Raw genomic sequence first — 23,525 nt, 5'->3', positions numbered from 1 at the left:
AATTCCCTAAAGGCATAAAAGTATCACTAGTAACAACTAACACTTAATGGGAAAGTAAGAACACCCATCTTCTATCTCTAGATGAATGGACTTTAAAACTTGTGTTCTAATAGCAATAACGAACAGTAAATGTGAGCAAGTACCTCAATTAGTATTTGCTTCTCATTTAGCTCTGATAATAGACAAAACATTTTGCAGATAAAGCTTACAGGGTAAATTGATTTGTCTGAAATCTACCACAATTAAGTGCAGAGCTTCTGTCCTTATAACTGAATGTTCTTATAAATAGTTTTGTAATTATCTTTATGGCTTTTTCCTGAAAATATAGCGTTTCATGTATGGACTTTATTTAATAAAGAACAGGAATAAAAAATACCAATCACCTCACTTATTAAAAACACACTGTGCCACACTGTGTTGTGGCACCATACATTAAGCAACCCCGATTGCTGAAAAACATCCTCACTAGTTAAACCTATGGGGTGACATATTACATTATCTAGTGCTCCAAATATATTTCTACTTGGTCATGTCTATAACATTTCTGCCTGCAAATTTTCTTCCTTAGGAAGTTTTGCAATGGTCTTTGGCCCAAAACTATAGTTCTATCCTAGGCTTCAAAAGAGTTTTACCTGTTCTATGATTGAGGCATACGTGGAAAGGAATTCAAGACTCTTTAAGCTAATTTTACATGCAAGTTGTAATTATTTATCATTTGTTATTGTATGAGCAATTTAAGAATGCTTTTATATAAAACGATCACACAGGGCTGGTACTGTGATACAATGTTAAGTCACTGCTTGCAATGCCATCATCCAGCGTCCCATACTGGAGTGCCAGTTTGAGTTCCACCTGCTCCACTTTTCATTCAGCTCACTGCTGATGGACCCGGGAAAGCAGTGGAACATGGGTCCAGGTGTTTGGGGCTTTGCACCCATGTGGGAGACCTAGAGGAAGCTCCTGGCTCCGGTCTGGCTCAGTCCCAATTGTTATGGCCAGTTGGAAAGGGAACTAGTGGATGGGTAATTTCTTCCTGCCTCTTTTTTCTGTCACTCTGCCTTATAAATAAACAAATCTTTTTAAAAAATTGATGCCATAATTGTATGACAGATTCTAAAGTGTCTAAGACATGCAGCTATAAAATACCCAGTGTGAAAGATTCAAAAGAAAACTTTAACCTCAGTTTTATTAGCAGGAAAATCTATTCCCAGAATTTTAAAATGGCTGTTGATTAAGGTTCCCTCATTCTCTTCTGGGGTGGTCACAAACCATTCCCTAGACTCTCCTGGCTCTCTCACCGAACTGTGTGGTTCTCCCCCTCTTCTCTGGCTGCTCCCACATAGTCACCAACAATGTAATTTGCTTTCACTAAAGAGGGGATTTTTATCATACTCTCATTCAGAAAGTAGCTGAAGGGACACACTTTTATAAAGACCTTTTCTCTGACATGATCCTTCTAAAACAGAAAAACATGCCATATCAAGTTTAATGGTGACCAAACACAATATAAATGGTCTCTGTGACAAACAGACTTCAAAAACAACAGAAATAATATTTGATTATTTCCTACTGGCTTCCCTGGGTCTGTGCCAAACATCCCTTGGCTGCAGCAGAGGTGGCTTTGGAGTAAAAAGAGAACATGACTATGAGAACCTTACAAGGGTACAGCTGCAAATCTGTTCTTGGCAGAAATTCTGGAAAGATGAATCAAACTTTCTTTTTCTTCACAATTCTAACTTAATAGGCAGGATCCACTTACAAACTAGGGGGACTTTATAGTATGTCACTAAAGAAATCTAACCTTCTTTGTGTGACCTATTACTCATTGAAAAGAGGCAACGAACCACATGGTTTTGTTCAGATACAAACTGAAGAACAGATTTTATATCCAGGAAATCTATTTTGACAGTAAAGAGAAAAAGAACAAGAAAAGCTTTTTAAAATGAAAACAAAACAGAAAGAGAAAACCAGTCATTGATAGATCAAACAAAGCCCAAAACCTTCTCTAAAAGCATGACTTAACAAATGAATACTAAAAGGAAAAAAGGGAAAAAAAGTTTCCACATTAGACCAAACAGTTCAACAGGTGTCTGTTGCTAAGCAAAAGCTATGTGATTCAGTAAAGTCTTGATATGTTTCAGAACCAACCAACCAAGCAAAAAAGTAGTCCTCCAGATCACCTTAGCTTAAGGAATCCAATATGGCAGTTGCTGTCCTCAAATGCAGCTGCCACCAATTTCATCGGGGACAGATTAAAGGTGTGTCACTTTGGGTGTCGCTATTCATTTCACCAAAACTGCAGAGTGTAAGCATCAGTTTACCTCTATTATCTGCAGACTGTATGCAAACTATGTAACACTTGTGCCTGCTTCAGAATGGCATCTTCCATCAAAATGCTCCCTTAATTACAGCTCTTCACATCTCAAGCTGCTCCTTCAGCTGGTTAGAAGCTGACTACACTCACTAGAATTGGATTCATGCAGAAAAAAGCAGATCTCAGGAAAACACGTGCAATAAACATCTCTGCAGCACCTGCCAACACGAAAACCAGGAGGCGGCATGTCACACAGCAGGTAAGATCAGGCTGCACAAGTCCCGCTCTGAAGTCAGTGGTTTAGAGCAACACGTGCAACGGCAGCCATTTCATCTGTTCCATAAACACTTATTGAATATCGGTCTGACAGGGATTATGCTGAGTGCTGATCATGGAATGACTGGGTGCTCTTGGTCCATACAATTTCTATGGCTGAAAAGTGGCGATCATCCTGATAGAACCATAAAAGAGACAGCAATGTCATCCTCTCACTTTTCTATACAAGCAGCCATTTTCCCTCCCCATGCCAACCATGAAGGCACTGAGGCAGATGGGAAGTAGGATAAAAAAAATGAGAACTACAACAGGCACTAGAGGGTGAAGCTTAGGCACAGCTCAATCTATACCCAATTCAAATAAAGACGGACTAAGTAATGGAAGGGTATCCTGAGTTAAGGTCAAGCCTACTGGTAATACTAATGGAACTGGATTATGAGAAATTGAATAGGATTTTCATGAATTTACAAGCAAGGATAAAGAAACCTCTAAGAGTGACAGAGGAAAGGCACATGAAAGTGGCTAAAAACCAGTTGCTGTTTACTTTTATACACGTTGACAGGCAGATCATCAAAAACCTAGGCATTGCTCAGAACACATCAGAGACATCCATCAAACAGCAAGCAACCACTAAGTGCTTGTTAGATATGCAGTATGTAACATAATGCTGACAGGATAAAAATAAGTGAATCCTACCCCGCCATAGAATTTGCAATGTTATGCAAATTAGAAAGTGTTTTGTATAAATGTGTATTAACAATGTATCCTTGGGCCCGGTGTAGCAGCCTAGTGGCTAAAGTCCTTGTCTTGCACTCCCTGGGATTCCATATGTGCGCTGGGATTCCACATGTGTGTTGGTTCGTGTCCCAGCAGCCCCACTTCCCATCCAGCTCCCTGCTTGTGGCCTGGGAAAGCAGTCGAGGACGGCTCAAAGCCTTGGGACCCTGCACCCGTGTGGGAGATTTGGAAAAAGTTCCTGGCTTCTGGCTTTGGACTGGCTCAACTCCGGTTGTTGCAGTCATTTGGGGAGTGAACTGGAGGATGGAGGATCTTCCTCTGTGTCTTTTCCTCTCTGTATATCTGACTTTCCAATAAAAGTAAGTAAATCTTGAAAAAAAAAGAATTCTTACAAAAAAAATAATGTATTCTCAATGAAGACAAGGTTATGTTCTAGACAGGCTGAGTAACTGGATGAAGAACAGTTATGTATGAGGCATGATGAGCAAAACTGAGCAGAGAACTGGCATATATACAACTAGACACCTGTCAAGGCCATCCATGTGTGGTCCCCAAGAAAGCCATAAGGCAGCTTCTATGTTTCCATGTTAGAAAGGAACTGCCTCACAGACTCTGGAAGATCAGAACCACTGGACAGTACTTACTATGCACGAAAACACAGCCAGAGAAAACAAAAAAAGCAGTAGTTACCCCAAGACATATCAGATAAAAATGTCAGCTTTTTCCAGTTGGCTTTAAAAAACACAATGTTTTACTATAAATAGTTTCAATAAATTGAAATTTTATTTTGATTACAATTATCATCTCAGAGTAATCCAATAAAAGATTACAGAGATACAACTAAATGAACGGACATAACCTAAATCAGTGTGGAAATGGAAAAATAAAAAAAAGAAGAAAACTAAAGATACAGCTTTTAGACTGATGGAATTATGATTCCTTATGAAGGAGTATACCATTGTAGTAAAATGGGGAAAAATCTGTCAGGGGGTGGGAGTCTGCGGGGGGAATCCCAGTGTATACGAAATCGTACCACATAATTCAAAAATTCAAAATAAAAAAAATATATATAAAAGATACAGCTTTTTTATGGACTCAATTATTGACTACCTTAACGATTTCCTAAGGTCCCCAAGAATAACAGTGAGAAAATGTTCTTTGTTGCTACAAAAGAATCTTCAACAAAATGACTTCCTATGAATATATGTGTCCCTTCTATTCAATAAGGAGCTAGGAAAATTTTGCAGTGTGAAAAGCACTTCAGAAACCTTTCATTAAATGAACTTTAAGATCTACTGGGTTTACTTAGTTGCACCTTGCAGGAGCGACTCTTTCCGGCACACTTACGTCTCACTTCTTTGCTCAGCTCTCCTTTCCCTTTGGGAAGATCATATTCCCATCATACACACAGTTACCCTTAAAGTCTTTTCTTTCTTACCCAAATATGCTCTCAGGGCAGACTGGGAGAATCACTTGTCTAAGCAGAAAGGATTCATGACACTAGAAAAGATTTACACACTCCTGTATCCCTTCACTCAGACCTTAGAGTTTTCATATTCTTCCTCCCCACTTTTGCCTCGACACACAACCAATGTCCCCCACCCCTGCACTCTAACGAACATCAAACACTTCAACAAAAGGAAGAGTTCTTAATCTGGTGTCTGGAGATTCCACGGATACTTTCTTGGGGTCCTTGATCTGTCAGGCATTGTATCCTGATTGGGTAAACATGGGTGCATTTATCTTAGAGTTTTCGGGAAGCTCTGACAGGAGCCAACATAAAAAACCGCTGAGGCTTGCTAAACTGAAAGAATGGGGTTTCAGGTCTAGACTTCACAAAGAGAGAACAGGAAGTATTGTACGGGTAGAAAGGCTTCACCAGGGTCCCCGAGTTACAGCACAGGGGTGGCTGGCTCCAGGAAACATCACTAGGTGTCCCCTTCCCCTACAGTGGGGGCTACTACAACACCTTAGTAGAGCAAATGATCACTCATGAAATGGGGACATACCTTTAAAGCTTCTATCACAAGGTCCCTTGCTTCAAGCTCTCCTTCAAGAATACTGAATAGTGTCAGGAGTTCAGGCTTGCTGAGTTTTTCCAGATTCATTCTGTCAGCCTGAAACAAAGACAATCATCAGATAATCTACAGAAGACAGGGTTGATCTGATAAAACCAAAGGAAAAAAAGGAGACTAGCAAGAGCAATGATTGCAGTCTGGATTACTGTAGGAAGAGCTATAACATAGTAACTTTCTATGGTTCATCATAAACTGAACAGTAAGAGAAAATAAAACTCAGTTGGGTTACTGACCTCCTCACCACTCACAAAGCACAACCTTGGTTGTCTTTATTTGGGCACATTTACTAATGAACACTCAAGGTCTCTGAAAGAACTGGTCATGCATTTCGTTCACCAGAAGTTCATGTAATAGTGTTACAATGAATACCAGCCATTTAACTGAAAAATTGTGAGATCATGAAAAGGTCTCCCAATTTCAGACAAGGAAATTCCAAAGCAGTGTACAAAACATTCTGACATCCCACTTTAATTGGTTGAAATGAAATTGGAAATGCTGTCTGAGATGAAGATTGGTGGGAACAAAGGAGAAAATTTTCTTTTTAACTGTCTATTTTCACAGCAGCAATCACAATATTTGTATTCTGCATAGTAAAACAGACTTGAATACAATAACATACAAGTCTATTCTTACAAAAAACTTCTTAAAATACTTTTGTTTAAACATCTTCATTGGCAAGGCAATTACAAACTGAATTCAACTTAATTAAGTTTGCATTTCTACCAACCATCTTTTGAAATAACTGCTAACTGGCAAATTGACACAAACTCACTCTTTTCTATAGATTAATCTCTCGTAGGCCACACACACACACTCATACCTGCAATAAATCTCAGGGCCTTCAGATCAGTGTGTGGGCAGACACATTTCACCATCTGCAAAGTAGTGCAACTGGTATTTCCCCTCACCCACTTTCTACTTCCACATTGCCATTCTCACATAGTTCCCCTGAAAGTGAGTGACAACATGACAAATTTACACACCTTCTGGAACTACTCCTTACCAAGTTGTGGAGGCACACAAAGGCTTTCTGATTCTTCCAGAGCCACTGCCTTTACATAAAGAGAACATGAACAGAATGTACGCTTCACTACTTTCACTGTTTCAGGACGTGACACACTAGATTTTTTATCATACAGTAAAATAGCCTCAGTGTGACATCAGTTTTAACTGTTAACTTTCTGACTAGTGAAGTCTCTTAACTAGCAAGTGATTCTCACTTTGGTATTTGAGGAGTGCCTCATAACAATTATTATTATTATTATTATTTACTTCTTATTATCACATTATGATACAGGCCCAAAGGCCTTGAGATTTCCCTATCCCCTCCCCAATTCCCTTCCCTCCCATTGAGTTTCCCTATATTATTACTGTAGCATGGTTCTTTATAAGCAATCATATGTCCATCATTGCAGGTATGGACAATGGCAGAGAGTCCAGCATTCTATTGTCAAGATATAGTTAACAGTTCCATCTTTGATCTGGAAACAGAGACACATATTGCATTGTATGTTCACATCTGGATATAACAGTCTCCATTACATAGTTACTATACATCCCCTTAACTAAAAAGCCACAAAAAAAAATCAATAACAGGAAGAAAAAAGAAATTAGCAATGCCATGAAGTTAAATAACATGCTACTGAATGACTAATGTGTCGCTGAAATTAAAAAGAAAATCAAGAACCTTCTTGAAGAAAATGATGCTACTGTATGATCTATGAGTCACTGAAAAATTTAATGAGAAAGAGTTTTTGAAGAAGTGAAACAAAAAAAATCAAAATCCATGATCTATAGTTTCTGCTGATCTTTGCTGGTGATATGTGTCTCCCGTTGGCAACAAATAGATGGGTTTTGTTTTTTAATCCAGTCTTCTAATCTATAATGTTTGATTGATGCATTTAAGCCCCTTACATTCAGGGTTAATATGAATGGGTGATAATTTGGTTTTGTCATTTTAGGAATGGGTTGTTCATTGATTTACTCTTCTTTTGTTATTTTACTGGAATGTTCTTCAGATTTGTCTGGTTTTGGTGGCCACTATTCCTTTTCTCTGTCAAGAGAACATCTTTAAGTTCATTTGTACGGCGTAGTTGGAAGAGGCATATTCCTTTAACTTTTCTTTACTATGGAAGAATTTTATTTCATTTTTAAACGAAAACTTTGCTGAGTACATTATCCTGGGTTGACGATTTTTAGCTTTTAGAACCTGGAATATGTCACTCCGTTCTGTAGTTTCCTCTGAGAGGTCTCCTGTGTACTTAACTGCCTTTATATGTCAACTGATTTTTTTCACGTGCACATTTAAGGATCTTTTCCTTATCTTGGATTGAAGAGAGATGATTATCATGTGTTGTGGTGAAGATTGCTTTTGGACAACCCTGTTGAGAGTTCTGTGCCCCTCCTAGATGCTGTTTCCCAATTATTTCTCTAGATTAGGGACGTTTTCCCTTATTATTTCATTGAATACACTTTTAATCCCAGTTTCTCTTTCTGCACCTTCTGGGACTCCCGTAACTCTTATATTTGGCCTTTTAATAGTGTCTCTCAATTCTTGAATACTTTTTTTTTTAGCTTGACCCAGCTCTGCTTCCAGCTTTTTATTTGTTTCCTGGTGATAGGAAATATCTTCCAATTCTGAGATTCTTTCTTCTGCTTCATTCATTCTATTTTGGTGACTCCACCGTACTTTTAATTTGCTCCACTGCATTCTTAATTTCTGATATATCAGCTTTCACTTGATTCATTTCCTGTGTGACATATTTCTTAAATTGTTTGAACTTCTGCTTTACGTGTTTCTCATTGCTGATAAGACGCTTTATAACAAGTGTTGTGAATTCTGTATCCCCCATTTTCTCTATGTATTCCTCAGTTAACTCTGAGGCTGGCAAAGGCTTTTGCTTCTTTGCAGCAGGGTTTTCAGTAATATACATTGTGCCTCTGTCTCTGCTTTTGCTCTTGGTCATTGTACTTCTCGTTACCAGATTCTTCTCCTTGGGGGCAGGTTTCTAAGCTTTGTCACCCACAGGTCTACAATTCTATTTTGCTTATTGTAGTGGTGCACGGTTCTTTGTTTGCAGTCACTCGTGCTACTCCCTCCAATGAGTTCCAGGTCTGGCTTCTTATGTTGGATTTCCACCATGGTCTTAGGAGCCCCAGCTCCTGGCTTGCCAGTCTGTTCCTCCTGTGATACCATGCTGAGGCTGTACTGTTGTCTGTACAACCTTTCTCCCAGTTCCAGTTCAAGCAGTTCCCAGGATTAGGGAGACACCAGGAATCCTATATAACTAGATTGTTGGTGGTGCTGATCTTGTCAGAACCTGTTGACCATTAGGTCTCAGAGCCACTTAGTCCTATTTCGACCCATATGATGCCAAAGTCGTATTATTTTCCCTGTGGGACCAATGCAATGCACTGAGCTCAGTGAGTTCACTCCCAGTTCAGTGCATGCACAGCTCACTGTTGTCCCTGCAGTCTTACAGCTTTTGCCACACTGTACAAAATGGTGCCTGATGTGCCATTATTAGAGTTCTTGATCTTCTGGACATCAGGTCTGAGGGCTACCTGGACCTATCATCTTGGGTGGAACCTATAGGATGTCACACTGTACTTCACTGATCCAGAAATGAGTTAACTCCCAGCTCAGTGCATGTGCAGTCCTGCCCCCATAGCCTTTGCCTCCTTAAACAAAATGGCACTCGATTCAGATCTAGGGGGTTGACTGGGCTGTGAAATCCATTTTGTTCCCACACTGCCTGTCTGGGGCCTGCTGCTCTGTCTCTGTTCCTGGTCAATTCAAACAGATCAGCAGGATGGGCAGTTCTTTGTCTGGGTTCACCTCCTGAGCTCCTGGTGAATGTTCCTTTTCATTTTGTTCTGGTGGAGTTCTGGCTGCTGCAGCATTTCACATTGTCACTTGCTGAATGCCACTGGGTATTGGTCACTGCATCACCAACCACACTGTCGTTTTTGCTGCTTTCCTGTGTCTGTCAGTCTCCAGTATCCTTCTGCTGTTGTTCTGTCCTATCTTATTTCCTGGAATGTGCCCTCTCTGCTTCACACTAGCTAATGTTTCTCCATCTGTTTAAATGTGTGCTTACTCTATTCTGTCATCTTGATTCCGACAATAACAATTATTTTTTTAAAAGAAAATCAAATAAAACAAAAATTCCATCAAGCTAATAACATTACATAGAATGGACGATGGCCTGTTGGAAAGTGCACAAGGCTTTGTGCTAAGCTGTGTGACAGGACAAGTTTTCTAATTCTCAGGGACAAAGATGGGATCTAACTCACAGGTTACTGTGAAGACTGCGTTAATAAATGCAGACTATCTTATCAAATCCAAGATACCAGCTAAATAACTGGATAACTCTATTAAAATGTTTTTACTTATTTAATGAAAGGGAGGAAAGGGAGATTCACTTTTCCATCATAAACAGCCTGAGTTGGGCCAGACAGAGGCAGGAGCCAAGAGCCAGGAATTCAATCCAGACCAAATACTCGAGGCCTGCTGCTTCCCAGGATGTATATTAAGAAGCTGGAATCAGCACTGGAGCCAGGAGTTTAACCAGGCACCTGAACATGGGATGTGGGCATACAAAATGGTATCTTAGCTACTGCACCAGAAGCCCACTCTGGTTTAATTACTAATAGTTATTATCTTCTTTGACTTTTCAAAGAATGTTAAGAAAGACATTAGTAGCATTCAGAGTAGCCCATATCAACAGCATCAGAAATATCTTCCCCTGCCCTTTTGTAGATGGGAACTGTACCTGAAAAATGTGGCACGTCCAGGAGTGAATCCACTGTTTTCTTAGATAAGACCCCCATTCCTCATGGTTTCATGTTTTTATTTCCCTCAGGGAGATTATAAGGTGGAGGAAATATCCTATCATTTAATGTTCTCCCCTTCCATTATGTAAAGCAGATAATGAGCATGTGGTAAAGGGTTCTATAAATAACAGCAACACACGGTAAATCAACTGAGCTTAGGAACAGAGCTAAAAGTGACAGTGTCCACACAGGACTCTCTTCTCAATATCTGCACAGACCTTGAACATTCTTTATGTATTAGAGACCCCAAACTGTGTCTGTAATACATAGGAAGTATAGATAAGTAAAATAAAATAGGCTGAAACTGAGGAGCACAGAAATTTAGTCTCAGCTCTGTCACTGACCAGTTACATAGCCTTGAGGAAATTATACCATTTTTGAACAGGTAAAATAAAAGATTAGTTAGTCTCTAAAGTCTTTCTTGGTTCCAGTCTAACATTCCAGATTAATAAAAAAAAATCAAGGTTTAGTTGTTAGTAAAAATGAAGAGGTAAAATATATAAAGAACTAAACCAAATTGTATCTAAATCAAAGTATGTACAATGTTGTGATATATATTCTCAAGGCTAGCACTGTGTATATATCTGTATCCTCTGACAGAAGATTTAAATCTTCAGAGTCACTTTAATTATAAAGTAATCCAGCTTAGGCAAGAACAAAAGTTGTCATTGGCATGAATAATTTCTTACTTGTGATCTCTATAAATCACTTCTGCATACAAATTTTATTATCTTGAACATTTTACCAACTTGTGTCAACTTTAGCATAGTGCCAGCATGAAGTGGCTACAACATAAACATAAGGAAGCAGTTGGTGTTGTGCTGCAAGTTAAGCTGCCATTTACAATTCCTACATCTAATGTGGGGTGTCAGTTGGAATTCTGGTCACTCCCCTTCCAATTCAGTTTCCTGCTAATGCAAAATGGGAGGCCACGGACTGACCAATTGCTTGGACCCCTGCCACCCACATGAAAGACTAGATGGAGTTCTGAGATCCTGGCATTAGGTAGGGGACTGAACAAATGTATGAAAGAGCTCTCTCTCTTTCCTTGTTACTCTTTCAAATAGATGAAAATAAACAAAAATAAACATTAAGAAAATGTATTACACAGAAGGAAAAAGGAGGGCCACAGCTGTGTAACTCGAGCATTAATGTTTTTGCATACTTTAATGATCTTTATTAGCACTCAAGTGTAGCAGTTCCTAGTTACTTGAAGCTAACGGCAATATATGGAATTATAATTTTTTGCCTGAAATATAAGCGAACGACAGTAAAACTGTTTTAGGATGGTGGGGATGGGGTGATACTGACCTGTTAATTGGTGGAGTTACACTTTTGTCCTCAAGTATAAATTTCTTAGGGTTTTCTTCAGTTAAAATTTGGGAAAATTGACAACTATAGTTAAAATGCCATCAGCGTGGTAGAATAGTGTCCAGTGCTGCAAAATAAAAAATATATTGATAAACTTGTTAATTCCTGTTATATCAGCTGTCATTATGGTAGATAAAGCCTGAGCTGTAGGCAGATACCAAAAAGGAAGAAAACACCAGTTCTTGAAGCTAAATAATATATTTTAAAAAGTACCAGGAATCTGACTTACCTTTTACAATTACAATTCAGACAGGTGGGCCTTTCAACTTTTTTTAACTTTAAAATGTCCTCTGTGCACTGTCAGTCATTCAGACTAACTTCTGAATGCCACTAGAAGAGAATGACCATTCTTCTCTCCCTGAATTAATGCATTTGCTTGACTCACCACGAATTTGTACAGCCAACTCAGAAAAATATCAAACTCACAACTGAAATGTCCAAACTGCCAGGTTTACATGTGGGAAATTTCAATCTCCTTACCTCCTGCCAATCCCATAAACAAACGAGTCAATGGGTCTCCATCTCAACTCTGACACAGGTTACACAGCAACTACACAGGTTCAGCCTCTACTTTCCCTTCTGTTTCCAAACAGTAAGTGCTAATTTATATCCAAATTTTTTATATGTTTCATATATATCTATATGTATGAAGCCCAGTCAGTGTTTAAAAAAAAATAATGGGCTTTCCATTTACTTTGATAAAATGTAATTTTTGTCTTGCATTTTAAGAAATCAAATCTGAAAATCTACTTGATTTGTTGAAACCTAACAAATCAAATAAGGACAGTGTCAAAGGAAGAAATAAGCCAGCAATACTTGTTGTTTTAGTCAACCAAAAATCAGTCATTAAACTAATTAAGACTCTCTCAATTTAGGAGAGAAGTGTGGGTGTTTTATGCTGTCAACAATATGGAGTTAGCAACATGGTGGCAAACCACTAAGTGAGCTATCCCAGCCGTTTCTGCTCAATAGTTGGGGAGAACGAGACAGCTCAGAATTTTCAGAAAAAGACAGTTCTAATCCTACATTTATTAACCAGAAAGATGACTGCCAGATTTTTGGCATGCCACTTTAGTCTACAGACTCATTCCCCTCATTTTCTAAATGAACTGTTGCTTGTATTGTCAACAAGCGTTAAGTGACTTTGAAAGACAAGCTCATTTCAACCAGATGTTCAGCGCATTGCTTCCTCCAAGACTCAACCTTCCTTCGGGCTTAGAAATAGATCTTTCTGTCTAAGGAATGCCGCAGCCTATGAATTTGAAATAAAAACCACTTGTGGACAAACTGGATACATTATCATACCCATGATAGAGCCAGCAATAGCTATATTATGCTTTACAGTTTTCTCAGGAAAAAAACTCATACAAATATATACAATTAAAACAGCTGAAGCTCTCTAAATCTCCATGCCCAGAAGAAATAAGCCCATGAAGGGTTTAAGTATAAAGCTTCTGTTTTCACAAACTGATTTTAACTCAGCTTGTCCTGCACCATTTGGTGTATTCACTGGTTCCCACCAAGTCAGCGTCAATGTGTCTGCTCTAGATGAACTCTGATGTGTCAGTCCAGGAGTCACGGCCGTCCAAGAGGGCACCCTCCCTCCCTGCTGCTTCCTCAGCTGCATGGGTGGTCGTAGTGTGGTTCAGCTCTGCCCACTGTTCTCACCCAGCCCCTCTCTGGGTGACCAAGCTCCACTCTGCAACTCGGAGTTACCTCTACAGGAGAGCAGGCATTGTGGCCCTTTCACCACACACAGGCTGACACAGAAAAGAAACACCAGGAACAGCTTCCATAGCTGTGTGAGACGGAGGGCAGGGCAGGGTGGAGTGTGAGATGTTTGGCAGGGTGGAGTATGAGATGTTTGTCTGTCTAGTATCTGGGTGTGAACATATCTTTATGTGAGACTGAAGGCTCTTTTCCTTCTCAAGTGATAAGGGACACAGAAGGAAAACATTTTTAGATGAACTTTAGGTAGTTCTTGACAAGGAAATATCTTTAAAAAAGAAAAGAAATGAAAAGACAAGGAAAAATCTACACCTATATGTTTTTAAAAATCAGCTCTTATATTTTTAAATGTCAGTTATTTTACTTAGGAGATGTAACTCCTGCAAAGTTGGATAAAAATGACTTCTTTATCATATACTCAGATACCAAATTTAAGCAACTTAGACTACAACTGACTCATAGGCCATCAATAGGTTTTTAGTATTAATGATCAGATATAATAAAGATATAAAACACCTTGTTCCAGTTATATTCTTTCATGTACATATAAAGAAACAAGAATATAAGAGACCAGTTAAGCCTTGAAACTCAAAGAGCTAGGAGTGGGTGTCTGGCCTAGAGATGAAGACACCTGTATCCCTTATCAGAACTCCCTGGGTTTGATGCCTGCCTCTGGCTCCTGGCTCCAGCTGCCTGCCAACATGGGTCCTAGGAAGCCATGGTGAGGGTTTAAATAACAGAGCTCCTGACACCCACGAAGGAAACTTAGGTGGGACTGAGTTGTGGTTCCCAGTTTGGTGCTGACCCTGCCGTGGCCATGGCTGGCAGTGGAGAGTGACCTGGTGGCTGAGAGCTCTCCCCTCTCTCTTCTTACTCCTCAAATAAAATGAAAACAACCAAATAACATGATTGTTCTTAAGTTATAAAAAGGGTGTTTTCACAGCTCCCCATAGGGTGTCATACTTCCTTTAAAACCTAGTACACGTGAAATAACAATGAATGAAATCTGTCACATCTATAAAGACTAAATCTAACTACAGACAAAAATGTACTGCTATTTTTAAAAACCTATCCAAGGCAACCTCTTAGGCGAGGGGTGGGAAGTGTTGACATGTTACCTTGATATCGCAAAAGCTGCAAGGTTCCCCAGCATCTGGCATATCTGGTTTTCAAAAGGGTTATTTAGGCATTTGGGCTAAGAGAGTGACACATTCCAAAAGAGCCCTCACCTCTCTTGGCATTTTAGGGTCGGTCTAGGAAAGAAAAAAACATCTGCATGCTCTAAGAAAATCATTTCCTAACCAAGAAAGTAGATCTTTCATACATTTGTTAAAGAAGATCATTTTTGCTTTTATTATTTACAGAAATTCTAAAATCAAGGCAAAAAAATCTCGTTTTATTCAGTTTGCTTTTTATATTAAGCAGTATTAAGTCTGATCATCAATATCTCAAGGGAAGCTTCTCTCTTACTGAACTACCTGGATCCGCAAACAACATGTTAGCAGGCGGAGCTGTGCTCCCTTAAAAGCTGCATGCTGAAGCCCTCACTCCCACCACCTCAGAATGTGACTGTATTTGGAGACAAGGGCTTTAAAGGGATAATTAAGTTAAATGAGGCCTTTCGAGTAGGCCAGAATCCAGTATGACTGGTATCTTAAGCAAGAAGGGCAACTTTGGATATGGACAGATAAGAGGGAGGTAAGATGTGAAAACACAGGGAGAAGACAGACTGTCCAAGCCAAGAAGAAACCAGCCTCGCCGACCCTTGGGTCTTGGACTCCCATCCTTAAATTATGGAAACTAAATTGCACTTAATTAAAGCCACCTGGGGTCTGTGACGCTCTATTTTGGCAGCCCCAGCAAACTAATCCAACACACTAATTATTTTCTAGTTTTAAAGACCATTACACCAAATGGTCTTTTCCTCCGCAGCAGAGCACCATGAGAGCGGTTGTGAAAAAGTTCACAGAAAATGTGTGGTATGAAACTATATATGGGCTTTAAAAAGTTTTGCACACACACACATCTTTTAGTGTTCATTGTGCCCTGGTATATTATTTCTCAGACTGTCTTGCTTTATCAGCCTTCTCCCTAGCCATGCTACAGATGGCAACCTTTACAACAGAATGGCTTTAGAGCACTTTTAGAGGCCCTCTGAAAGGAAAGTGCTTTGAGTTATCCTAAAATATCACACTTAACAAAGAAACGACACTCGTGCTATGGGACCAACACTGTCAGCACAGACATGTGTAGTTCTCAAAAGGCCAGCTCTGTGATTAAGCTAAAACTCTTTATAAAGCCAGCACTTCAGCACTGTAGTAGTACTCCATTCAAATACACAATGTTTGTAGCAGAATCTAGAATACCATGTTTTCTGAATATGTGCTTACTACAGAATTTAGTTAATAATGATATTGTACAAAATCACAATTTCATGATTCCACAGCATCATTTTTAAAGAACCCAAGTAATAATAGTGAATGAAAAAAGACATATATTGAGCTGATATTAATGGCATGTGCCAGACCGTGCTAAGTCGTTGACGTGTGTGAACTCAACTGATCCTTGTGACACCTTCAGGTGACAGCTACATCCACCAAGCAGTTCATCATCACCCCCCCCCCCCCAATTTAATAGATGGCAAAGCAGAGGCAGAGACAAAATCACTGGCTCAAAGCCTCACCCAGATGGTATGCAGCAGAGATGGCATCTGAACACAGGGAACTTGACTACAGAGGCTTTCTTGGCAACCACTTCTACTTGGTGACCACAGTTCACATCAGAACTTTAATCAGCCTTAGGAATCTGGTGGTGGTTCACAAACAGGGAATGGACCTCTCAAACAATCTTGTGCATCTGTCTCTTACAGATGAGCACCGAGACCAGAGCTGTTACAGGAATGTCAGTAGAAGTAGGTTAGCATGCAGGTCTGCTTAGATCTTGTGTAAGCTACTTTCTGGGCTACTGCGACAGATAGCAAAGTTTTGCTCTGTCATTTTGCTCACGCGTCTCATACTTTGTGCGTGTGTGCTTACATGATGCCAACCAGATTTGTATATTTATGGAAGAAAAGCAGGAGGAAGTCTTGTGATCATAAACAATTAGACATGTCTACCCCTCAACCAAAGACATCAGCACAAAGCCGCTAAAACAGGTCCGTCTACCTGGGTATCTGCTTACACCCTTTCAAGTATTCTTCTGTGAGCAAAAACTACACCAGAAGAACTACACCAGCTAAACTGCTGCAGTGTGTATCAGTGAAGATGAATAATAGTTTTAAACATTAATAAAAACCTTTTTTGCAAAAACATACATCTTTTAAGATTAGACTATTATTGGAAATTTGAACCACTTCCACAGCATTTAGTAGTTGGCTTTAACCTAATTTAAATGAAATGACAACATTTCAAGCAAATTTCTGCCTATAGCATCTATCTACTAGCCTCCTTAATTTTTGCTCCTTTAAAATAAAACCATCACAAGAATAGAATGGTTACGTGTAGACTGATTTATTTCCATCAAGCAATTTATGGGCTACAATTCTACAGGCAGCCTGGAATGCAAAAACCCTTTGAATGCTAATTGTAAGCTGAAGTCATGGACTGCATTACGATTCCAAGCTGGGAGAAACTCCATATGGAATATGATATTGGAGGACAAACCATAAAGCAGCTGAAGTCCTTGTACCTGAGCCAGGCCTATAATCTGACTCTCCCTGAACTGCAAAGAACTTCACCCAAACCTGACAAAAATCTAACCAGCAATAGTGTTTTGTAGATCACAGACTTTTTTTTTCTCTTAAAGCTTAACATTTGGCAAGCCACTGAATATCACACAAAACAAACCAAGCACTGGTTAGTGCTGGGACAATGATTCTCCTGGGGGCGGTGTATTACACAGTGGAAAGGGCAGGATTTGAGAGTCTCATGGCTTTGCGCTTGACTCACTGAACTTTAGTTCTTCATCTGTAAAACGAGCATACTAATGTGTGCTTAACAGGTGGCTTCACGGCTTAAGTCAGTTAGTGACTGGCCTATTCTCTCACTGCTTTTCCTGGAGGAGCATTCACTTGGTTCCACCTGCAAGGACAATTAAGTTTGGCTTTTCCCAATGGCTTAGCATTGTCTATCTGTCCAGTGTCTAACTTACAGATCAAAGCAAGCTTACTTCCTCTGAGCTGGCAGGTTGATCTGCTACAAGAAAGAGACAGCATGGCCAGCTCCTTGGAAACTCAGTTGAGGGATGCACATTTGGAACCCATTTCCAGGCCAACCAAGCACATTCTTCTGCTTGAATGGGCTCTCTGTGCTCTTAGGACATGGGTGCTAAGCAGCATGCCTTTTTATTGCTTTTAATCAAGTCACAATCTTATTCTGTAATGACTGTGAAATGCAGCTTTTTACATTAAATTAAATACATGGTGGGTGGGTAAATATCTACATTCACAACTCAGAAGGAGGTACTCTCTACTACTACATCAACTCAATTGCTTACTACATCAACTCAATTGCTTACACAGATCTGTCTTAATGCCCCACAAGGCTTTGCTTTTTACTAGACAACTTCTCTTCCTATTCAATTTGATGAAATCTAGCACATATAAATATCTGGTCCAATGAGTTACTAGAAGAAGGGCCAGCGCCGTGGTGCAGTAGGCTAGGCCTCTGCCTGTGGCACTGGAATCCCCTATGGGTGCCAGTTCATGTTCTGGTTGCTCCACTTCTCCAACCAGTTCCCTGCCTGGGAAATCAGTGGAAGATGGCCCAAAACCTTGAGTCCCTGTACCCACACGGGAGACCAGGGAGACGCTCATGGCTTCTAGCTTCAGATCAGCTCAGCTCTGGCCATTGCAGGCACTTGGTAAGTGAATCAGTAGATGGAAAATCTCTCTGTTTTTCCTTCTCTCTATAACTGCACCTCTGTCTTTCAAATAAAAATAAATACATCTTAAAAACAAACAAACAAACAAAACCACAAAGGGTAACTGGAAGAATGCTGTTCAGTATTCCTGAATCCCAGTCAACACAACTAGACTTCATCTTTTAGGAAATGAGAAGCCATTTTTAACTCGGTGAATGAGGAAAGTGTAGTTTTAGGAGGGTAAAGGCTTAAGGTACAGACTATACTTGACAAAAAATTTGGAAGCAGACAGAGTAGTTGGAAGCAAAACTTACCAGCATAGGGATGAGATAAAAACATCTGACCTGGGAAAATAATATTAAGGATGGAAAAGACTGACAAAGGGATGCTAAAGAGAACTTATAGCAACTTGGTGACTGGTTCTATTTCAGGAAGCAAAGAGGGGAAATAATCGCAGATCCGCTGAGGTTTTGAGGCTGGGTGACAAGAATGATGATGCCATTGACAGAAACAGGGATGTTAGAAAAGGAACTGATTTTAGAGAGAAATGATGATTGCACTATGAGACATACCGACTGAGGAGCAGTCAGACCCCACAGGGACCGTGCGAGGAGCCAGCGAGGGCGGTGAGTGCCCAGGGCTTACCAGTGGAGAAGCCTTAGGGCAGCCCAAAGCAGAGCAGTTTCACATTCTGACAGTGAAGAACCAGTCTGCCTCTGCTACTCTTCTAGCACCAGGAAGGACCAGTTAGCACAAGTCAAGCCATCCTCTTTCCACCCACTCGTAATTCCAAAGTTAGTGTTTTTCTTTCTTTTTTTTTTTTCTACAACTGATCCCTCAGCTATCTTCCCTCCCTTTCTGCTTCATAATGCAGTTCTTATCTCATAATTACGACCTTTTGGCTTTCCTTCGCTGGTTCTCACCTATGAGCAAAGCCAGAGCACACTCCCTCCCAGCACCTTGCACTAAGGATTATGCAGATGCCCCTAAAGCACTCAGGGGCAGGAATCTTTTCAATAAACCCCCATCCTGTTCTCTCCCATTTTCATTTTCTTTTTTAAAAGATTTAGTTATCTGAAAGGCAGAGAGAAAGAGCAAACTCTTTCATCAACTGGCTCACTCCTCGAATGGCAGCAAAAGCCAGGTCTGGATCAAGTGGAAGCCAGGAGACAGGAACTCCATCCATGTGGGTGACAGGGGCCCAAGCACTTGGACCGGCTTCCACTGCCTCCAAGGCACATTAGCAGGAAGCTGGACTGGAAGCAGAATAGCTGAAACTAGAACTCAAACTCTGAGATGACATTGTTACAAGGAGTGTCTTCACCCGCTGCACCACAACTGGCTGCTGGTCCCTTGCTCTCCTCATCGAGTTCCTATTACACTCTCAATGATGGGTTGTCTTCTTTAAATTATGCTTGGCTAGAAGTCAGAAAGGTGTCATTCAAGAGCAAAGGATGTATTTAGAGTGAAAGCTTTGGCTTTGTCCATGAAATGCAGTTTGGAAATACCTGAGAGGGACAGCCACATCACTGCATCCTTGATTTCAGGACCTGACTTCCGTATCTTCACTCTCTCCTTCCCTCAGTCTCTCTGCCCCTAATCTGTGTGTTCTCACCCCAGTTTTGGTTGTTCCTCTAACAACTTCTTGCAGTAGTTTTGGTTGGTTTTAAAATCACTTCTAAGTTTGAGGGTGTGGGGGAGGAAAGTCACAAGTAAGATAAAAGTCACATTTAATCGAAATTGTCATTGAAAGTCCCTGAAGTCTCACAGAAGACAGAAGCTGTCTAGGAACCACTTGCCAGTGAGGATGGTGGTACTCAAGTCAGTGCTGGTTGGAGCTCAGCAACTGGTAATTCCGAATGAGGTCATCAGCTGGCTGGGTCCCTTGCCTTTCTTTGTCCTCAGGCTAAAAAGTTCAAAAGAAAACTTGCATAGCAACATTATTAGACACACATACTTCCAAAGAGATAAAAACACTCCTAAAAGCTCAGACTTCTAAGATAATAACATATGCAAACTTTGCTTCCCTCTACTTAGGCATCTGAGTGATACACTGAAAAATATGTAAACAAATCAAGCAATAAGGAAAATCATGCGAAAACATGATTTTAAAACAAAAGCTAAAGAATAGTTAACGTTATTTTTTCATTCACATGCCATGTGCTAATAATAATAATAAGACCTATCAAGTAGTAAGTGCTTCTGGCACACAGGCCCCAGTAACTTTTCTGTCTTACAGCTGAGGTAACTGATGTACTCTGGAGACAGAAACTCTGCTCCTGTCCTGGGTCACATCATTCAGTGGTAGCAGAGTTGGGATTTGAACCCTGGTTTGCCTCAGAAGTCTGTGTTGTAAACAATCACTCTCTATGGGATCACCACTTAAAAAAAAAAAAAAAGCCTTCTTCTCACCTGATACAAGAGAGAACCACAACTTGGAAGACTTGACTTCAAGTACTACAGCGAACATTCAGGACAATGAAATGGCCTGCTTAGAAACAGGCAGGTAAGCCACCAGAGAGGTCACTCACCACAGACTAGACAAATTTCTCCTGGAGATAAACCCCTGCTGTTCCTGTCTCAGCAAACAGCAGTTCAATAGCTTCCCCCACCCTCCCCCCAGAAACTCCAGTTTGTTCCACTTCAAACGGGGAGCATTCAACTCAAGGTGCACAGTTTAATGGGCAGCCCCACAACCCCGAACCGGCCAAGACGTCAGCCCACTCTTCAGAATTGGTCTGGAGGCTTATACAGAAGGGCCCATTCTGCCCTGTGCTGTTTGTAGTTTGTGTTAACTGAAGCGCACAAAATCAACTAAACTCCATTTTAAAAAATTCCAAAGTAAATCAGTAACTTGTCAAAATCAAATACACGGAAACTATCCCTCAACAAAAATCCCCACCAAAAAATAAAATCCTACAATGCAAAGGCAGCGCTTAGGCCTAAGTCTGGTTCATATTTCATGACACCAAAATTCTGCTACCTAACCAGCAGCTGTTTTCTTATGATAGTGGAGTTCTGTAATACCTCAGGGAAAAAAAATCATGTTCAACCAAGACAAAAAAAGCATACTGCAGATACTGACAAGAAGTCCCATATTTTATCAGGATACTATCTTTCCAGTAAAGGCGACAGCTTCAAACTTAGTTTTCCTTTTTTCCTGGCTCAAACACTCATTAAGCATTAAGTCACATTGTGTGTGTGTGCGTATGGACACACCTATCTCTCTCTCTCTCCACACACACACACACACACACACACACACACACACACACACACACACACACCAGGCACTATAAGAATAAAAGGAAAAAGAAAGCTCTGTCTGCCCTCATGGACTTCATGTGCATACAATGTTTTCCTGCACTGAACGTGCCAAACAGATGCTGACAAAGTTAGAGGAAAGATTTCCAAGATGCAAAGGTGTATCAAACAGGGCTTGCTTACTGTGCCAAATCAGAGAATGCTCAGCTTTTCCCTCCCATTTTGTCAAGGTCTTGGCAATCGCCACTGACTTGGTTTCCTCAGTCTCTGACCCCAGCTTGCTTTCTGTCCTCTGTTCAGGTCATAGGATACATACACACATCTCACATTTATTTGGGATTTGCTATTCTGGGTTTTCTCTGCTGCTCTGGCCAGGGGGCCCTGCTTCCCCCTGCGGCGGCAGCAGGGCAGTTGCGTTTGCTGGGGAGACCCTCCACACAGTCTCTTCTTTGTGCTCTCTTCCTGGAGATCTGGAAACAATCAGGTGGCAGAACCCTGAGCCCCCGAGAGCGAGCTCAGCTCTGAAGCTTGGAACCTCACCCCCCAGACACTGTTCCCTTCATGAAGGCACCATCACCCTCTGGGACAGCAACTTCTTGCATCTCAGCGCTTTGGCTATATGTAACAGCAGGAGAGGGAAGGGGGGGGGGAGAGCTAAAAATAAGGCAGATTTTAATAGACAGAAACGCTAAGCATAGAGGGTTCCCGAGGAGGCAATGACAGCAGTGTCAGGCAGAAACCATCGAGGCTGCATCGGCTGAGATGCACTCCAACCTGCCAGACCCTTCACAAGGGCTACAGGGACGTGTGATAACAGCTAACCTGTCCCATGCCTTTATTTGCCCTTATCTCAGAGATACAAAATGTACCGCTGAGATTGTAAATTTTGGTAGAAGATAATGGAATTATAAAACAATCAATAACGTCCTATAAGTGTTTGCTTCCCTGGAGAGGGGGTGGTGGGGAAGAAACCATCAAAGAGGGGCTAACGAGAGTAACCAAACCACCGGATCAGATTAATCATAAACCTGGACCGCGGACCCTGAATTTTCTTCCAACACTTCCTGCCTTTTGTTTCAACCTGTGGTGCAGCGCAGTCAAGGTTAACTGCCTCCTCCCTGACCAATGCAGCGGCAGCCCACCCAAGGTGGGGAGAATCCCCTTTCCTCACCTACTGATCTGTACTGTCCCATGTGAAAACACGCCGCTTGCTCATTGTCAAACAATACACCCTGTATTCCTGCCCACGCAAAGCCAACACGGCGGAGATTCTCACACGCCCACCTCGCTGGGAAACACACAGGCTGCTTTTCCATCCAGTCGCGGGGAAGGAAATGGGGGTGGAGAGCCCAAAAAAAAAAAAAAATGCAGCCTAAACCTAAGAACACCCTGGGAAGCGGGGCAGGGAGAGCAAAGGCAGAGAGGGTGCTGGCGACCGTGGTCCAGGCACAAGGAAGCTGTGCACTCCCCGACGGAGAGCTGGGGGTCCGAGGATGGGGGATGGGGAGCAGCATGCAGCTGGCGGTCCTTTTTTCTCCCCTTCGCCCTATTCTTCCTTTTTGGAAAATGGGTCTGCACCTTGCGGAGGACGCCAGCTCGGGTCCTACCCCAGCGAGCAGGGACAGGTGTAGCGCACCATGGGGACTGCGCCCCCACCCCATTCCACTCCGCCCCCAAACCTTACAGGAATTGGGAGCCTGTGCGTCCCGCGCCGGGGCGAGGGTGTCCCGAGGGCAGGCCTTGCGCAGGAGCTGGGAAGGCGGCCCCGGCAGCCAGGACCCTCAGGGCAGGAGGAGACGCCTCCTCCGGGAGCAGCGAGCCGGGGAGGCGACGGGCGCCGCCCCCTCAGGGGCTGGGCCGCAGGGATGGCGGCGGGGCCGGGGCTCCTGGCGCTCCCACCCCGGCATCTACCCCGGAGACGCCGGCCCCCCACCCCAGCCACCACCACGCCCCGACCCGGCGGCTCCTACCTTCCCGCGGCGCTCCGGGATCCGCGCCCCGCCGCCTCCGCCACCCGCTCCCCATCCACAGCCCCTGAGGTCCCGCCTCCCCAACCGCCG

General features: G+C 41.7%; 1 protein-coding gene across 2 annotated transcripts in view; it reads right to left on the bottom strand.

Moving 5' to 3' along the window:
* Positions 1 to 23,525, bottom strand: part of LOC131479064 (CTTNBP2 N-terminal-like protein) — a 43,173-nt gene extending 19,648 nt beyond the window's left edge. The window contains exons 1-3 of one of the 2 annotated variants that reach the window (XM_058659682.1): positions 23,436 to 23,525; positions 11,554 to 11,680; positions 5,338 to 5,445 (exon numbers count right to left, since the gene is read on the bottom strand). In XM_058659682.1, the coding sequence (XP_058515665.1) occupies positions 5,338 to 5,436 (99 nt within the window). In that variant the 5' untranslated portion in view covers positions 5,437 to 5,445; positions 11,554 to 11,680; positions 23,436 to 23,525. The other variant, XM_058659681.1, reaches the window with a different exon arrangement.

The sequence above is a fragment of the Ochotona princeps genome, unplaced genomic scaffold (genome assembly GCF_030435755.1).
Source record: "Ochotona princeps isolate mOchPri1 unplaced genomic scaffold, mOchPri1.hap1 HAP1_SCAFFOLD_2896, whole genome shotgun sequence".
Classification (NCBI taxonomy): Eukaryota; Metazoa; Chordata; class Mammalia; order Lagomorpha; family Ochotonidae; genus Ochotona; species Ochotona princeps.
This window is presented reverse-complemented; position numbering and strand designations above follow the sequence as displayed.